General features: G+C 46.5%; 1 protein-coding gene across 1 annotated transcript; it reads right to left on the bottom strand.

The window, feature by feature from the left end:
* Positions 1 to 1508: 1508 nt before the first annotated feature.
* On the bottom strand, positions 1509 to 14152 carry BPNT2 (3'(2'), 5'-bisphosphate nucleotidase 2). The gene is made up of 5 exons (XM_020800199.3): positions 13562 to 14152; positions 9168 to 9327; positions 8291 to 8386; positions 5473 to 5634; positions 1509 to 3545 (listed from the first exon to the last, which is right to left on the bottom strand). Exons 1-5 carry the CDS (start codon positions 13964 to 13966, stop codon positions 3274 to 3276), a joined length of 1095 nt encoding a protein of 364 aa, XP_020655858.3. The 5' UTR covers positions 13967 to 14152; the 3' UTR covers positions 1509 to 3273.
* Between the last annotated feature and the right edge of the window lie 848 nt (positions 14153 to 15000).

Below are 15000 nucleotides of genomic sequence, written 5' to 3'. Positions count from 1 at the left end.
TGTATGGCACTTTCAAGTGTCTTATGAGGACTCTCTAGTCATCCCAAAAGCTATACACGTTTATCTCCCATGATGTACAGAAGCGGAGAGTGGGGCTTGTATAAGGACACCCTTAGTGTGTCCCTAACAGAGGCAAAATTCAAATCAGGATCTTCAGAATTCTTATTTCAGTCCGTCACTCCATAAGGCCAGCTCTAAGATTTCTCTCCTGATCAAATTCTCCCTTTATTTTGGGTTATGGGGAAACCACATACAGTGGTGCCTCGCTTACCGGGTGCCCCGTTTAACGAATGATCCGCATACCGAAGGTGATTTTGCGATCTCAAAAGCGATCGCAAAACGATGTTTTCAATGGGGGAAAATCGCTTTGCGATTTTCCCCTACGCCCCATTTTCGCGCAGGTGATGGGCGGGGCTTCCGGCGGATGGGGGAAAAGGGATTCCCCTCCCCATCCTGCGGAGCTGAGCTGAAATGCCGGCTTCAGCATGGGCTTCAGAAGGGGAGGGGGAAGGGATTCCCCCACCTCTGGAGCTGTGCTGAAATGCCGGCTTCAGCGTCAGCTTCAGGAGGGGAGGGGGAAGGGATTCCCCCACCTCCGGAGCTGTGCTGAAATGCCGGCTTCAGCGTCAGCTTCAGGAGGGGAGGGGGAAGGGAGCCATCCCTTCCCCCTACCTTCCCCCAGCTGACCGGCGGCGGCAGTGGAGGGGATGAGGGGGCGCTTCGGGACCGCGGGGAGGCAGGGCAAGGCCCGGGTGTTCCAACGGCCCTCCTCCCGGCGGCGGCGGCGGTGACTGGGGTGAGGGGGTGCTTCAGGGACCGCGGGGAGGCAGGGCAAGGCCTGGGTGTTCCGGCGGCCCTCCTCCCGGCGGCAGCGGCGGCGGCGGCGACTGGGGTGAGGGGTGCTTCGGGGACCGCGGGGAGGCAGGGCAAGGCCCGGGTGTTCTGGTGGCTCTCCTCCCGAGCCCTCACTTGTCTCCCGGGCTGGCTAGCTGGCTGGTTGGCAGTGCTTTACTATGATCGGTTCCCTGCTTGGGGAACTGATCACTGTAAAGCAATGCTTTTTCAACAGCTGATAGGCGGTTCCAAAATGGCCGCTGCTGTTTTCTGGATGGATTCCTCGCTTACCGAGGCGCGAAAATGGCCGTCCCTATGGAGGATTTTCGCTGAACGGTGAGTTTTTGCCCTATAGGAACGCATTAAACAGGATTTAATGCGTTTCTATGGGGTTTTTTGTTCCGTTTAGCGATGTTTTCGGATAGCGACGTTAATCCTGGAACGGATTAACGTCGCTATGCGGGGCACCACTGTATAACCATTTGCGTGTTCCTGATGGGATACCATGCCAGAGGCAGGCTTCAGAAATAACACACGATGTGGAAGGTGACCACAGAGACACCAGATTTGAGCCAACTAATCTCCTCTCACAGTGCTCACTGACGGAGAAATATTGAACACTGACTTTCCGCAGGATATTAGAAACTCTCAGTACTGTCCACAAGAATCAAATACCATCTCTAAAGCATTTAATTTTCAAATAGCCTTGTGTCAAAGTGCATGGCTCCATGAAACTGAACTGTAAATCAGTAGTCTGAAAGAAAACCAATGTCATTTGAACACATCCATAGAATAAATTGATTATAAAACAAAAGTAGCATTCTAAAAAAAACAACTTAGGGAAAGAGACGGGCCTTCTACTACTGTACTTATTTTCAAAATATCTGTTTAGTTAATAATCAAGCAAAGAATTTTAAGACTTAACCAGGAGTAAGTGCCACAGAAAACAATGAGAATCTATTTCTTTCAATGATCAAAATAAGTTAACATTCTACCAAAAGCACCAAGAAAAATAATATTTGCAGTAAAACAGAAAGAGAAACCCTTTTGTGAGCTGATAAACACTGGCCTTTTTTCCTACCATGACATTCAATAAGCTTTCTGCAATCACAGATTCAAATACAGTAGTATCAGCAAAGAAGGCCAAGCCAGCGTCTAGGAAGGTGGCATGGCATCAGCGCATCTAAGAGGCCCCAGTCCCAGAGCTTTCACTTCTTGCCATCCCAAAAAAAAGGAAGGGGGATGTCTGTGAAATCTGCTACCAAAGCTGGACCAGGAACATCACCTGACCTGGGAGACCCGTGCAAGAAAATTTCACAGAGTTTAAGGTACTGTTTTTAAACTGCTCCTGTACTCCTCATATTAAGACAGGGCTTTACAGTTTTGCACCAAAGAGCAAGAATACACTCCTTTCATCATCACAGATGAACTTGAAAGATGGAAAACAAGCTTCTGGTTACCCTGATGTGCTTCGAACTCCTTGGCATACTCAACAAGCTGTATTGCAAGGCTGAAATGCCGAGGAGCACGTAGAGAAAGAGAGTTTGGAACTAACAAAAGAACAAGCTGGGCACGACGTTAAAAGGTAATTTACACAATTCATTGTTTGGGATAGTTGGCAAGACATTTTACATTTCCTGTAAAGGGTTTTACGGGACATTTTATGTTAGAATTTCTTTCATCAAGTGACTTAATAAATTATTAAGATGACTATTTTATACACTCAATACTAAAAGTTAAGGATGTAAGAAAGGGATTCCACCTACGATGAGAGTATTCAATAACTGAAACCATATTGGGGAACATATTTCTTCTAAAATCATACAAAGAAAAAAAAGGTTACAGAGCCTATTATAGTAAGACCATACAAATGTTAACACTCTCATCCACATTAAGCTGGTTTGAATTTCCAGGTAAACATTAAAAGTAGGTTCAAATATTTGTCTCATCATTTCTTGTTATATCCGAGATGAACGGCTGTGACCTCCTTCAACTCTGTATCCCCAAAGAATGAAGATCCTCTATCCATGGATTTCAGGTGACTCAACTCAAATATGTATCTATATATATTTTGGCAGACAAGAGAAAGAATACTATCACAGTACATGAAGGGTTACCAAAACCAACATTTGCAGGGTGCTTCCATTATTGTAAACACGGATCTTGGTGTTTCAGGTGTGGGTGGGAGACAGTCTCCAAAATTAAAAGCTTGACACAAATGCATGAGAACACCCATCGCTCCCACCATCTTCCTTCTCAACGCTGCCATAGAATGTGTGGTCCCTCCAAAGCACTGCAACCGCCCATATGTGGTCCTCCAAAAGCACACTGGTTTGCTTCCGTGCATCACACCCCAAAGGCCAGTTTCGCCATTCGTCCCTCAAGTGGATCATTTCGAAGCTCCCACAAGCACAAGGTAACAGGTTCACTTTTCGGATTTTAATTCTGTGACGTCTTGTCCAAAACAGGAAGTTTTTCAATCAGCGCCTTGTGGTTCATATTGATGCTAGCTATGAGCCCACCTTCGTTGCCATCTGCGCCCGTGTAACTGATTTCTTCCCCTGCTAATGTTGTCATGTGACCTCCCAATGCTTTCAGCACTGCGTTCCCCGCACAGATGTCCCACTTTTTGATGTATGTCACATGAATGTAGACGTCAGCCTTTTCCTGGTTCGCCTCAGGCACGTCAAGGAGAGAAAGGACTTTATATCCTAAAAGGGGAAATCATGGAAAGCTTACTGCAGACTTTGCACTTCAGCCTCTTTCACACAACAGCCAAAAATCCAACTGATGGTCCCAAAAGCAGAGGAAACCCACCGAATCAGCTGCTGGAGAGTCAACATGTGTGTAAATCCCACTGATTCATTGGGTCTACTCTAACTGAGTCTATCAATGGGATCCAGCCAAATATATTCAGAAGTATTACTTTTAAATTTATGTAGAAGTAGTCTTATATTAATGCAAATAAATCTCTACACTCACTCACACTTTGGATTTAGTTATCCAGCTCAGAAACGCAATGGCAACTTGCCTTCTTGTGGTTTTAATTTTGCTTCTATATCTATGGGCCCACAAGCATGTTCACTACCTCTAACAGATCATTTTCCTTGCCATTTAATGAATACAAAAACTGAAAGCTAACATCCCAGCACACCCTGCCTCAAAAGTCAAGTAAAAATGAAGCCTGTTTATTCAGAGTAACTGGAATTACTTGCCCAGAAATAAACTACTTTTGTAGTACATAACCTTTATGTTTGCCAATGCAACATATTCTGGGTTATTTGAGGAACTGATCTATAAGCTGATGGACAAGAGAGGCTGCATAAGATTTTTGGACTCATCCAACACAATGACCTCTTAAATCAACCAAAAGAAGTAGCTTCAGACAAAGCCTCTGAAATCCTTGGTTGTTGTTGTTTTTAAATGAGACTTCCAATATATTATAAAACAGACTGACAAGGCGAAAAGGAAAACTGATGCGTATATCCAACAAATCTGATTCAGAAGGAGAAACTGCAGTCTCAGCATATAAGAAAATACAGCCTTCATTTCAAATCAAAATTGCCTGAATGTATGGCCTTCTTCAGGGTGATGATTTTTGGTCTATATCAGATCTCTGTTTGGTCTGTATACGGCTCCAATTAATTAACAACATTAATTATAATGTAGATTGACAGCAAATGTTTGAAACATATCCAGCAATGCAGAGTCCACCACCTGTCACGGCACATCTACTGCACTATCCCAACACCTCTTGCATAAGGAAGTTCTTACTAACGCTCCTAAGAAAGAAGATGCCAGCTACAATCTAGGTAAGAGCTGATGGCCGGTGGGATGGTTCACCGTGGAAGGTGGTGGATTCTCCTTCATTGGAGCTTTTCAACCAGAACGTGGGTGGCCACTGGTCTGAGACACATCAGCAAGGGGCTGGACTAGATGACCCCTGTGATCCTTCCATCTCTACAATTGCATGACTTGGATTTTGTAGTTTCACTGTAGTATTGCCAAGGATCACAGTATGACTTTTTATGCTGCTGGTGGTGGCAAAAGCGCAGCTGAACAGCAGTATGTAAAGAGAATAAAAAGATGAGCAGTTAGACCTGTAAGGCAGAGCTCACAAACTACCTTGCTCACTTTATGACTTGGAGAACTATCTTCTGTTTTAAATCTGAATCACATTAAACCTGCTCCAGTTTAAACTCAGATACACTCTTGCTCTACTCTGCCATGCAACAGCTTGATATCCCTTTCCAGACTTCAGAAGGGCTTCCTCTTCCGTACAAGTCTAACTGCAAGCCTCTCACGCCAAATTAGATGGCAAACTGACATAAGCCTCCTTAAGAGGAAGTTCCACTGAACACAGAAGACCTTACTTTTCACACAACTATGCGGCAAGTTCCACTGTTGGCAGTGATCCTTTACATTTACAGGTAGGAGGGCCCTCTCAATCATTTCTTAAACCAGGGCACTGTTTAAACCCTTCCACATCCCACACAACATCCAGACAACTCTTGATATCTGCCAAGGGTAACCAAATGCATTTCAGCTTCAGTAACTAATTCGACCAGACAATTCATCCTTCTCCTCATGCCCGCCTCCTCAAAAAAATAAAGGGACAAAAGAGTGGAGAAAACAAACCTGCACCACCAGCTTTAATTATGACCGTTTTATTTCCAAACGTCTGCAAGGCGACCTGCCTTACTGTCCCTTCATGGGACCGGGATACGATGATGGTTGGAGTTTGTTCGTTGTAGGAAGAACGTGCTTTAATGTTGGATCCTCCGTGTACCATTGCCCAAGCTGCAAAACAGACAGACCTTGTTTGTGAGTCAGTGGGTCCTGTCGCCAATCACTTGCCAGTGGCAGCTGCCTCGCTGCCTGTGGGGCACCCAGTTCCATCTCAGATACCCTTGCCAGCCTCTCCACTTCCTCTTTAATTGAATTGGGGCAGCCAGCAATAAACCAGCAGTAATTTTTTTTAATTATTAAAAGCATCCGCCCCCCCTGCATACAAAGCCTTCCTTAGGGCAAAAGGGAGCTGTAGGATTTCCATTAGTTCAATTTAATTATTTCCAGTGCTAGATCCAGTTCACAATTGCATAACTTTACGCAACGTGATTTGCCCATTTTGTAGTCAGGTATGTTTAATCAGGTATGTAACAGGGACGTGGCGGTGCTGCGGGTTACACCACAGAAGCTTCTGTGCTGCAAGGTCGGAAGACCTGCAGTTGTAAGATCGAATCCACACGACGGAGGGAGCTCCCGTCGCTTGTCCCAGCTCCTGCCATCCTAGCCATTCAAAAGCAGGCAAATGTGAGTAGGTAAATAGGTACCACCATGGTGGGAAGGTCACGGCGTTCCGTGTCTAGTCACACTGGCCACGAGACCACAGAAGATTATCTTCGGACAAAACACCAGCTCTACGGCTTGTAAACGGGGATGAGCATTGCGCCTTAGAGTCGTACACGACTGGACTAAATATCAAGGGGAACCTTTACCTTTACCTATGTTTCATGCAAGGATCACCCCTGCACCTCTTTCACCTCTTCCCTCACTCACTGCAAGTGGATCTAAGAGCTGCTGCAACACTCAAAGGCATGTTACATCTATGGATTACTAGAAAAATGCCACTAAGCCAAAAACAAACTATAACCACTGGGAAAGAAGTAGTCTTCACAGTACATTTTATATGGAGATGATCCCATTCAGCTGCAAACAGAGTGCATCAGTCTTAGTATCCTAAGCCTGGCTTTAGGCACCTCCCTGTCTGATGCAAAACCTCACATGCCAGGTAGCAATGGGGTGGAGCTGCCGCTCAGTCAGAGAGCCTTCTCTGTAGAAGGTGCCAAAGGCAAGCCTTCCATTTGTAAGGTCCAAGGTTCAGGTGTAGCACCTCTAGTTTAAAGGATGAGGAGACAAGTGATGAGAACGAGGCAGAGATTCCAGAGAGATGCCACTAGTCGCAACAGACAGTGGCACTGGGCGACTCGCAGCAAAAGCCTGATCGGGAACATACCATACTTGGGACTTCCTTGGCCAATAACCTTGAGAGTACTTAGACCCACAAAAGTGCAAAAATAAAACCCAAGGAATCCTCAGGCCAGCTAACACCTGGGATGGCAGGACAGCGGGTTGAAATTGCTGCATGTTTCCACCACTGCTGCCTAAATAAGACTTCCATGCCCACAGAGGATGCCAGCTTTCCTGACCTATTCAGGCAAAAGCGAGTGGAATAAAATGAAGCATTTCAGGACTAGGAATATAAAATAAAACCACAACCGCTGGAGGCCTGCCTCCACCATCTTTCACCAAGTTTTGGCACCATCTGTCATTCTTTTGACCTACACAGATCTTGCAGAATGCAACAACACAGTTCAGAAATCCTGTCCTACTCAAAAGGTGACTGCAGTCCGCAGCCAATACACAGCATTTGCAAAAGGAAGGTTCACAAGCAGAAAGGGATACAGAACAATCCTCCTTCCCCTGCTGCCTGCAACAGGCTTGGAGTATCCTAGAAGCCAGCTCTGCAGGGCTGGAAGTAGGGGAGAACTGGGGGGGGGGGGTTGAAAATCCCAATGCTACTGCAAGCATTAGATTTTGGCAAATTGGATTTAGGCATCCTGCTGAACTTCTGAAAAGACTTCCCTGTAAGTCATATTAAACACAACAGAGCTTCTTTCAGATTAGACCTGACTGCACCATCAGTAAAGGGAGGTGCACTTTGGGCTGCATGCATGAAGTTTGTTATACAGTGGGGTCTTGACTTAAGAACGGCTCGAGTTAAGAACATTTTGACTTAAGAACCACTCTCATAGGAAAATATTGATTTGACTTAAGTACTTAGATTTGAGTTAAGAACTGAAAAAAAAACCACGTGGGAGGCAGGGAAAGTGCAAAATGTGAACTTTCAGTTAACTGTTGGACAGTGAAAAGGGTGCTTGTCTGCTTCCTCACTCCTCCCAGCGTTTAGAGAGTGGATTGGGAGACAGTCTTCGGACTGCCTGGTCCTGGACTGCCTGGACTGTATTTTCCCTGCCTTTCCTGAACCCTTCTTGACCTAAGAAAAAAAGAAACAAAATATCCCCCTCTAGTGGTCGAAGGCAGAATAGCAGCTTCCCATTAGTTTCTATGGACGGAAAAGAGCAGATACGGATCAAATGGTTTTCAATGCATTCCTATGGGAAATGCAGATTTGACCTGAGAACCTTTTGACTTGAGAACCGCCTTCCAATACGGATTAAGTTCTCAAGTCAAGACCCCACTGTACTCTGACTAAATGCAATTGTTCCAGAACTAGGAGAGAGATGCTGCCTATAGTAACAGAGATCGAAGTTACTTTTCCAACCCTGCTCTGCACACGGCAAGACTGACTTGCTACGCTTCCCTTCCTCCAGTGCCAAAATAGTTACAACAACTTCTCACAGCAGTGCCCACTGAAATAAAATACACCACACACCTGTATATCCAGAAAACGGCTTGTGTATTACTCCTATGATTGGTTCACCATTCACAGCCACACAGACCATTGTAGTAACATATTGCCGAAGATTTTCTAAAGGGAAAGTAGAAAACTCCATGAAAAAGGAGATAAATTCACACTAATCTCAACAAACGCTACAAAACTCTGCAAAGTGATACTACCCTTATACTGTCCAAGATACCATAAAACAGTGCATTTTAAGACAGTGACCAAAACCCTGTTGCTTAGAGTAGTAAGTTGCATTAGAGTAGGCCCACTGAATCAATGGGAATTTAATGAGTCGATTCCTCCATAAATTCCATTGATCCCAAAGAGTTTACTTTAAGTACAAGTTACCTTACTAACCCTAACTGTCCACTTTCAGAGTGAAACAAAACTAAATTTTTGCTCAGATATAACACAATCCATATATATACAGTATGGATAATACATACTAAAGAATAGAGAACCTGAACTATGAAAAATATAAAATATCAAAAATATAGAACCAATCTGGCTGATATAAAATTTTGGAAACACCATTATTTTATATTTCAAACATGATTTATATTATAGCAAACCTCTCAGTCTAGAAGCTCATGGGACAATAACAGTGTTTTTTATTGGCAGCACAACCCAGTAATCTGGCAAAGTATTCAAAGTTTTGAGATAAAAGAACAGCTAGGATTTGTAATATCAAAAATATGCTTTGCTTAATACTTCTTCCCTATATCTCTATTAACCCAATGCAAAATTCATTTTTAGTTTAATTCACACCAGTTATGAGAGGAAGCACCTGCCATGATATATTCTTTTATAAGAAAAGGGGGAAACCACACAGAGACAACAAGCGAAATTAACTTGATATTGTTACCTGTATATTCTTGAGTTGCATCTAATGGATCAATCCACACAGTGACACTGTCTGCTTGAACAAAATTAGGCTGGATCTGTCTCTTTATTTCTTCAGGAATGGTGCGGTCCCATGAAATTACCTCCTGATCATCTGCATTGACGTGTTCTTCAGTGTTTATCTAATAATCAAAACACAGACATGTTTTAAGTAAATAAGCGCATAGAGATTGCAATACAGTATTTCCCTTCCTCCCCTGGAACATCCACTTGCAAGCAAGCCTGTGTATAATCCTGCAGGACTGCAGATGACAGCCTACCTACCTCTGTCAAATTTCAACGCAGGGATTCTTCCCACAAAACACAACCACTTTGGTCCAGAGCACACCATTCTGTTTTGTTTCTAACATGGATTATTTGCCCAGAGACTTTATCCATTAAAAAGCCAGAATACAATCACCGATAGACCCATACATTTATAACACCCATGTGTCCTTAGAAATGACGACAGGGAAGCTCAGGTACAAAAGTAATTTTAACAGTACTGGCGGCAGCAATGCCATCTTGCTGGGAGGCTTTTTGTCTCGTAAACAGCTGTACAGTGGGAAGAAAGGCAGCTGTGGAGCTTCTTCCTATCAGTCTGAGACACATATCTGCGTTAACTCCATCACACCCCGACCATGGATGGTTAGAAACTTGGGTTGAAAGAAACATTCTCCACCAAGATGGTCCCAGAATCTACTGGCTTGGCACCTAGCCTTTACTCAGAAACTTCATTCCATATCCCTTATTTCAGAGAAACATTACCTGTTCTGCATTTCCCATACACCATTTAAGAAAGGACTTATGAACTCCACAGAGCTCCTTTTTTTTGTCATGGATCTAAAAAAGTCATTCCTGCTTCTTATCACATAAGGAGGCTCAAGCCCACAGAATTTCCCCCTGTCCCCAGGCCTGCTTGTCATCTCACGGAGGAAGGGATCGGAATCCCCGCCGTTCCCTCCATTCAGTGCCCTTGCATCTACCTCACCCTCCCGGAGCAGGGCCTTCTGGAGGGCCAGAGCTCAAGACGGACATCACAGCTATCCAACCTCCTCCTCAAAGGGGGAAGGTGGGCCTAGCCAAGCCCCTGGCTTAAGCAATATCTGGAGCAGCTTTACCCAGCACTGCGCAGGAACCCCCACCCCAGGATCATCCAGAACCATGACCCTTAATAAAAGTTCCCCCTCCCACGCCACTTTCTCCTACAATCTCGGAAACATTTCTTCTTGGATTACCACAATGAGAGGCTCTTTCTAACAAGGGAGGAGAGGCAGCGGCACCAACTCTGGCCCTTGCCATCGCCCAGAGGAAGAGGAAGGGCATCTAGGCTGCGCTGTTTAGACCACCTCTACTCAGGGCATGCACCCTAGTGTAACGGGGAAGAAACAAATTTCTAGAGAGCCACCTTTGTCTACCTTTAAAAGCAAAAAGCAAAGCAGGCTCCTTAGATACTGCCCTATAGCACTTCAAGCACTCTCTGGGTGGTTTACAACTTAATTATGCAGGCTGCACATTACTTCAAATAGGCCTACTCTAACTGTGATTTACTCTATGATTATACACCGCAGTTAGACTAGACCTCTTTGAATCAATGGAACATATGGAGGGGTTGAATCGCTAATTCCCGTTACATTCAGGTTACCTCTCTGTTTTTATCGGTTCTTGATCAAATCATGAGCATGGCAGAAACATTACCTGAGAAAACCTGTTCTCCAGCTCTTTGCCAGTTACTCATATCATTACTCATAAAGCCTGTCCAAAGCCCCAAACTGCATAGCTGGAAAATCACAACATTTGCATATCCCAAAACAAACAGAATTCTCATGCCCCAAATACAAGATAAATGCCTTCCATTTGGAAGGCATTTTTCTGAATCAAGAGGACTGGTTCAAAGAGCTTTCTTCTCCACTGCCCCGTACACACAGGTCCACATGAGAATCTTAATGACAATTTTTAAGCCTCGATATCTTTTCTGCCCAGTTGTTCCTTAAAGGAGGCCCATCCGCTCAACTTTGGTTTAGGTTTAAGATCTGAGCTTTTGCAACAGCGAGCTGAAGCAACAGCAGTGTGCTGCTTCAAGCTTTCTTCCTTCATTGCAACTTTATGCTGGGGTTTTGTAACATTTTTGCTTTTAATCCATTTTGGACATATTTAGAATGTTACAGTATAAGCCATGAGGTGGGCATATGGACAATATATCAATTTAATAAATATCAAAACTACTTTAGACAAGACATAACTAAACTCAGACATGCCCTCCCTCCAAAAGGGAGGAGAATAATAATGATCTTAAAGATGAGCTTACTGGTTCAAACACTGTTGTCTTATCTGAGTACGCGTGAATAATGGATTTACAGGCTTGCAACCTGTGAAGCCTTTGGCACATGACAAAATCCAACAGCACCACCACAAGGAGGGACTGGCAAACCACTTCTGAATGCATTATACTTCAGACGCTGGGAGGGTCACTCTAAGTGGAACCAATGTAACAGCACTGGGCTATTATCATAGAAAGCTATCATAAAGGTTGTTAGGACAATGTACTGAAAACACTTAAAAGCAACAAATATGTAAATACTGATGCAAAAGGGCACAAATGCCACAGAGGTGAGAGAACCAGCTCCCCCTACGAATCTAAACTGCTGAGTTTCTATAAGCAGCTAAGTCAGGATGTATGCCACTAGACAAAGCATTTTGATACAGGAAATTTGTCTGAAAAGTTCTTCTCAGCACATAAAGGGCAGACCAATCACAACGAAAAACTGGCTGTGCACCAGGATGTTCAAGAGGAAAGACAAGACAGGGCCTGGAGTGGCTCAAAGGAGGGGCCAACCTTGTCTATCGCTACTTCCCTCCCCCCACTTCCAGTAATCCTCACCACTGGGAAGCAGTCTTTTCAAAATCTGCTTCCCATTTTTTCAAAGAGCAAAACCGCTGCAGTACAGAAACGCAAAGGCATTTGGATATTGGGCAACTTTCTTGGGTAGCACAGAGCATGTTTGGAACATCTGGTAAGTTATCTAGCTACTAAGGGCATCTCTGAAGTGGCCCTCCAGCCCCATAACACCTCAACACTTGTGCCAAGGTCAGACAATTACTATTTTACAGTAGACGCCACCTGAAAGATGGTTTCCTTTAGATGTACAAATAGAAAAAGGGAGGTCAGAAGTGTCTCTGCGCTAAGCAGAGAATATTTCAGAACACAAGTCCTATAAGAAAAGGAAAGAACTTGAAATATTTGGGGAACGATGACTGGAAAAAGGACACAAAAGCACTCTTGCAAGAATTGCTGCCTCATGCCTTGAAGGATGGAGTTGGATCTGAGAGAATTAAGTTGGAGCTTGGCAGGTTTGGGCTGGGGAAAGTTTCCCCAAGATTAGCAGTTGCCGAACTATAGAATCAAAGGATCTGAAGATGGAAAGCACTCTCCCAATGCCGACAATTGTTAAGCAGGGGCAGGACTGGAGGGTCCCCGTCAGGGATACTCAAGCTCTAGGTTCCCTATAAGGAGTCACAGGTCTGATTAGATGGCCTCGAAAGACAGAATCCTAGAATGGTGGAGTAGGAAAGGGGCCTCTGAGGCCATCCAGTCCAACCCTGGCTCAAGGCAGGAATCCCAATAAAAACAGATCTGACAGATCGTGGTGCAATTTTCTTTTGAAGGCCTCCAGCACTCACCGTCTCCCCTTGAGGTCATGGGTTCCACTGTTGTACTGCTCTAACAGTTAAGGCATATTTTCCTGATCTTCAGCCGAAATCTGGCTTGTTATAGCTCGAGCCCATTTGTTGCCTGTCCTGTACTCTGGAATGATCAGGAACAGAGCATGCCCTTCCTTTTATAGGACAACCCTTCAAACATTGGGAAAGTGCTATCAATTTCAAATCTAGCCAAAATGCATTTTACCACCCAAACCACACACCTTACAGCATGGGGTCTGCAAACTACGGCCCGTGGGTCACATCCGGACCGCCTTGCCATTTTATCTGGCCTGTTCCCTTTAGCCCATGCATGTGCGGGGGTGGGGGGTGGGAGGAAAGTGGGGGTGTGTGCGCACAAGGGAGGTGCCGGCGGGGGTGTGCATGCATCTGCACATATGTGCACACGCAAATTCCTGTTCCTTCGGCCCTCAAAGATGTTTAAAATATCCAGTGTGGCCCTCAGGGTCAAAAGTCTGGAGACCCTTGCCTTAAAGGGTGGGGGAGAACAAAGACGCCCCCTCCAGGCCTGATCCTCTCACTTTTATTTATTTATTTCTCAATTTTTGGCCCAGGACACCCCAGTGAGAGGGGGTTGGAGAGAGGGAAGGCCAAAGGCATCCCCGGAGCCCTTCCCGAGGAAGCCCCGCGAAATGGGGGAAAGGGGTGCAGGCCGACCTGGACGCCGGGGAAGGCGGCCTTGAGCAGGTAGTACATCTTGCGGTTGGAGAGGAGGTCCCCGCTGGTCATCTTCTCCTCGGCCCCCTCGCGGGTCTTGCCCTTGGCCGTCTCGTGGAGGACGTTGCCCTCGCGCACCCGCTTCACCTCCGCGCCGCCCTGCACGGCCGCCGCCACCGAGGCCGCCAGCAGCTCCCGCAGGTCCACCAGGCCCGATCCCTCGGGGCCCCGGCCGGGCCCGCCGCCCGCCGCCGCCCCCTCAGGGTCCCCTCCGGCGGCCCCCAGGACGAACAAGGCGAAGCGGCCGGCCAGGAAGCCCGAGTAGAGGTGGTAGAGCACGCCGAGGCCCAGCAGGCAAAAGACGGCCACCCCCAGCGGGGACAGGCGGATCCCCATCGGCGCCATGGCCGCGGCTCCGGAGGCCCAGCCGGGCGGCGGCGGCGGCGGTTTCACCAGGGAAGGGGAGGCCTGGCCGTCACCGGCGAACCATGTCGCCTCCGGGGCCGCCGCCGCCCCTGCCAGGCCCCGGCCTTCCCTCAGCGAGTGAGCAGGACGGCGGGTGAGCTCTTCCCTCCCGCTCTCTCGGTTCCCTCAGCCGCACCTGAGGGGACGGAAACGGCCACGACATCCGGGTTACGTGGGGAGGGGGAGGGGCCTGGGCAACACGAGAGGCCGCGGAGAAACGCGAAAGGCCGGTTGGTGGGTGGCAGCCCTCTCCTGGCCAATCGCGAGGTGCCCAGTGAGACCTAGAGGTAGGAAGAGGAGAGAGTTGCCCGCCCACTCCCCGCCACTGCGCGATGACAAGTCTCACCGACGAGCTGAGAAGAAGAGTCTTGGAAGGTGGGGGGGGGTTGTTCTTCTCGGCGCATGCCCAGACGGAGCGGAGGAAGCCGCCTGGCCCGCTTTTCCTGCCCTCAGTTTGTCTCAGCACAGTACAGTAGCTGGTAGACGCGGGGCTTGGAAAGATCAGCCTTGAACTACAACTCCCAGAGTTCCATCAGACACTTGGTTGGGGGATGCTGGGAGTTGTAGTGCACAACAAGTTTCCCAGCTCTGGATGCTGAGCAGAAGGTTGCTCCCAGTCTCTTGGTAGATCTCCAGCTAACCTGAGGTGGATCAAAAGGACAGCGGGCTGTGGATTGTTTCACCACGGGATTGCACGATCGCCTTCATCAGCAAAGCCAGGAGCAAGCTGGGGCTGATTGTTGTGGCGGATTGCAAAAATGGAACAAATATTATTTGATTTTACTTTTGCTATGTATTTGCTTTTTCTCCCCAAGCTAAAAAAATACAATAACTATAATAAATATTTCAAATTGGTGGACATGTACCTGCAACATACAGTGAGGGTTAATGAGCATGAAAAAGGAGAGCGCAAAAAATGGTCTGAAGCTCAACATCAGAAAAACTAAAATCGTGGCCACTGGCAAATCACCAGT

The sequence above is a fragment of the Pogona vitticeps genome, chromosome 6 (genome assembly GCF_051106095.1).
Source record: "Pogona vitticeps strain Pit_001003342236 chromosome 6, PviZW2.1, whole genome shotgun sequence".
Lineage (NCBI taxonomy): Eukaryota > Metazoa > Chordata > Lepidosauria > Squamata > Agamidae > Pogona > Pogona vitticeps.
Note: the sequence above shows the minus strand (reverse complement) of the source record. Positions and strands in the feature narration are given on the sequence as shown.

Coding starts and splice junctions, on each gene's coding strand:
- BPNT2 (XM_020800199.3), bottom strand. CDS start 13,966: ATGGCGCCGATGGGGATCCGCCTGTCCCCGCTGGGGGTGGCCGTCTTT. Junction 9,328..13,561: donor CCGCCTTCCCCGGCGTCCAG/GTCGGCCTGCAC, acceptor TTTGATTATTAG/ATAAACACTGAAGAACACGT. Junction 5,635..8,290: donor GCCGTTTTCTGGATATACAG/GTGTGTGGTGTA, acceptor TCTGTTTTGCAG/CTTGGGCAATGGTACACGGA.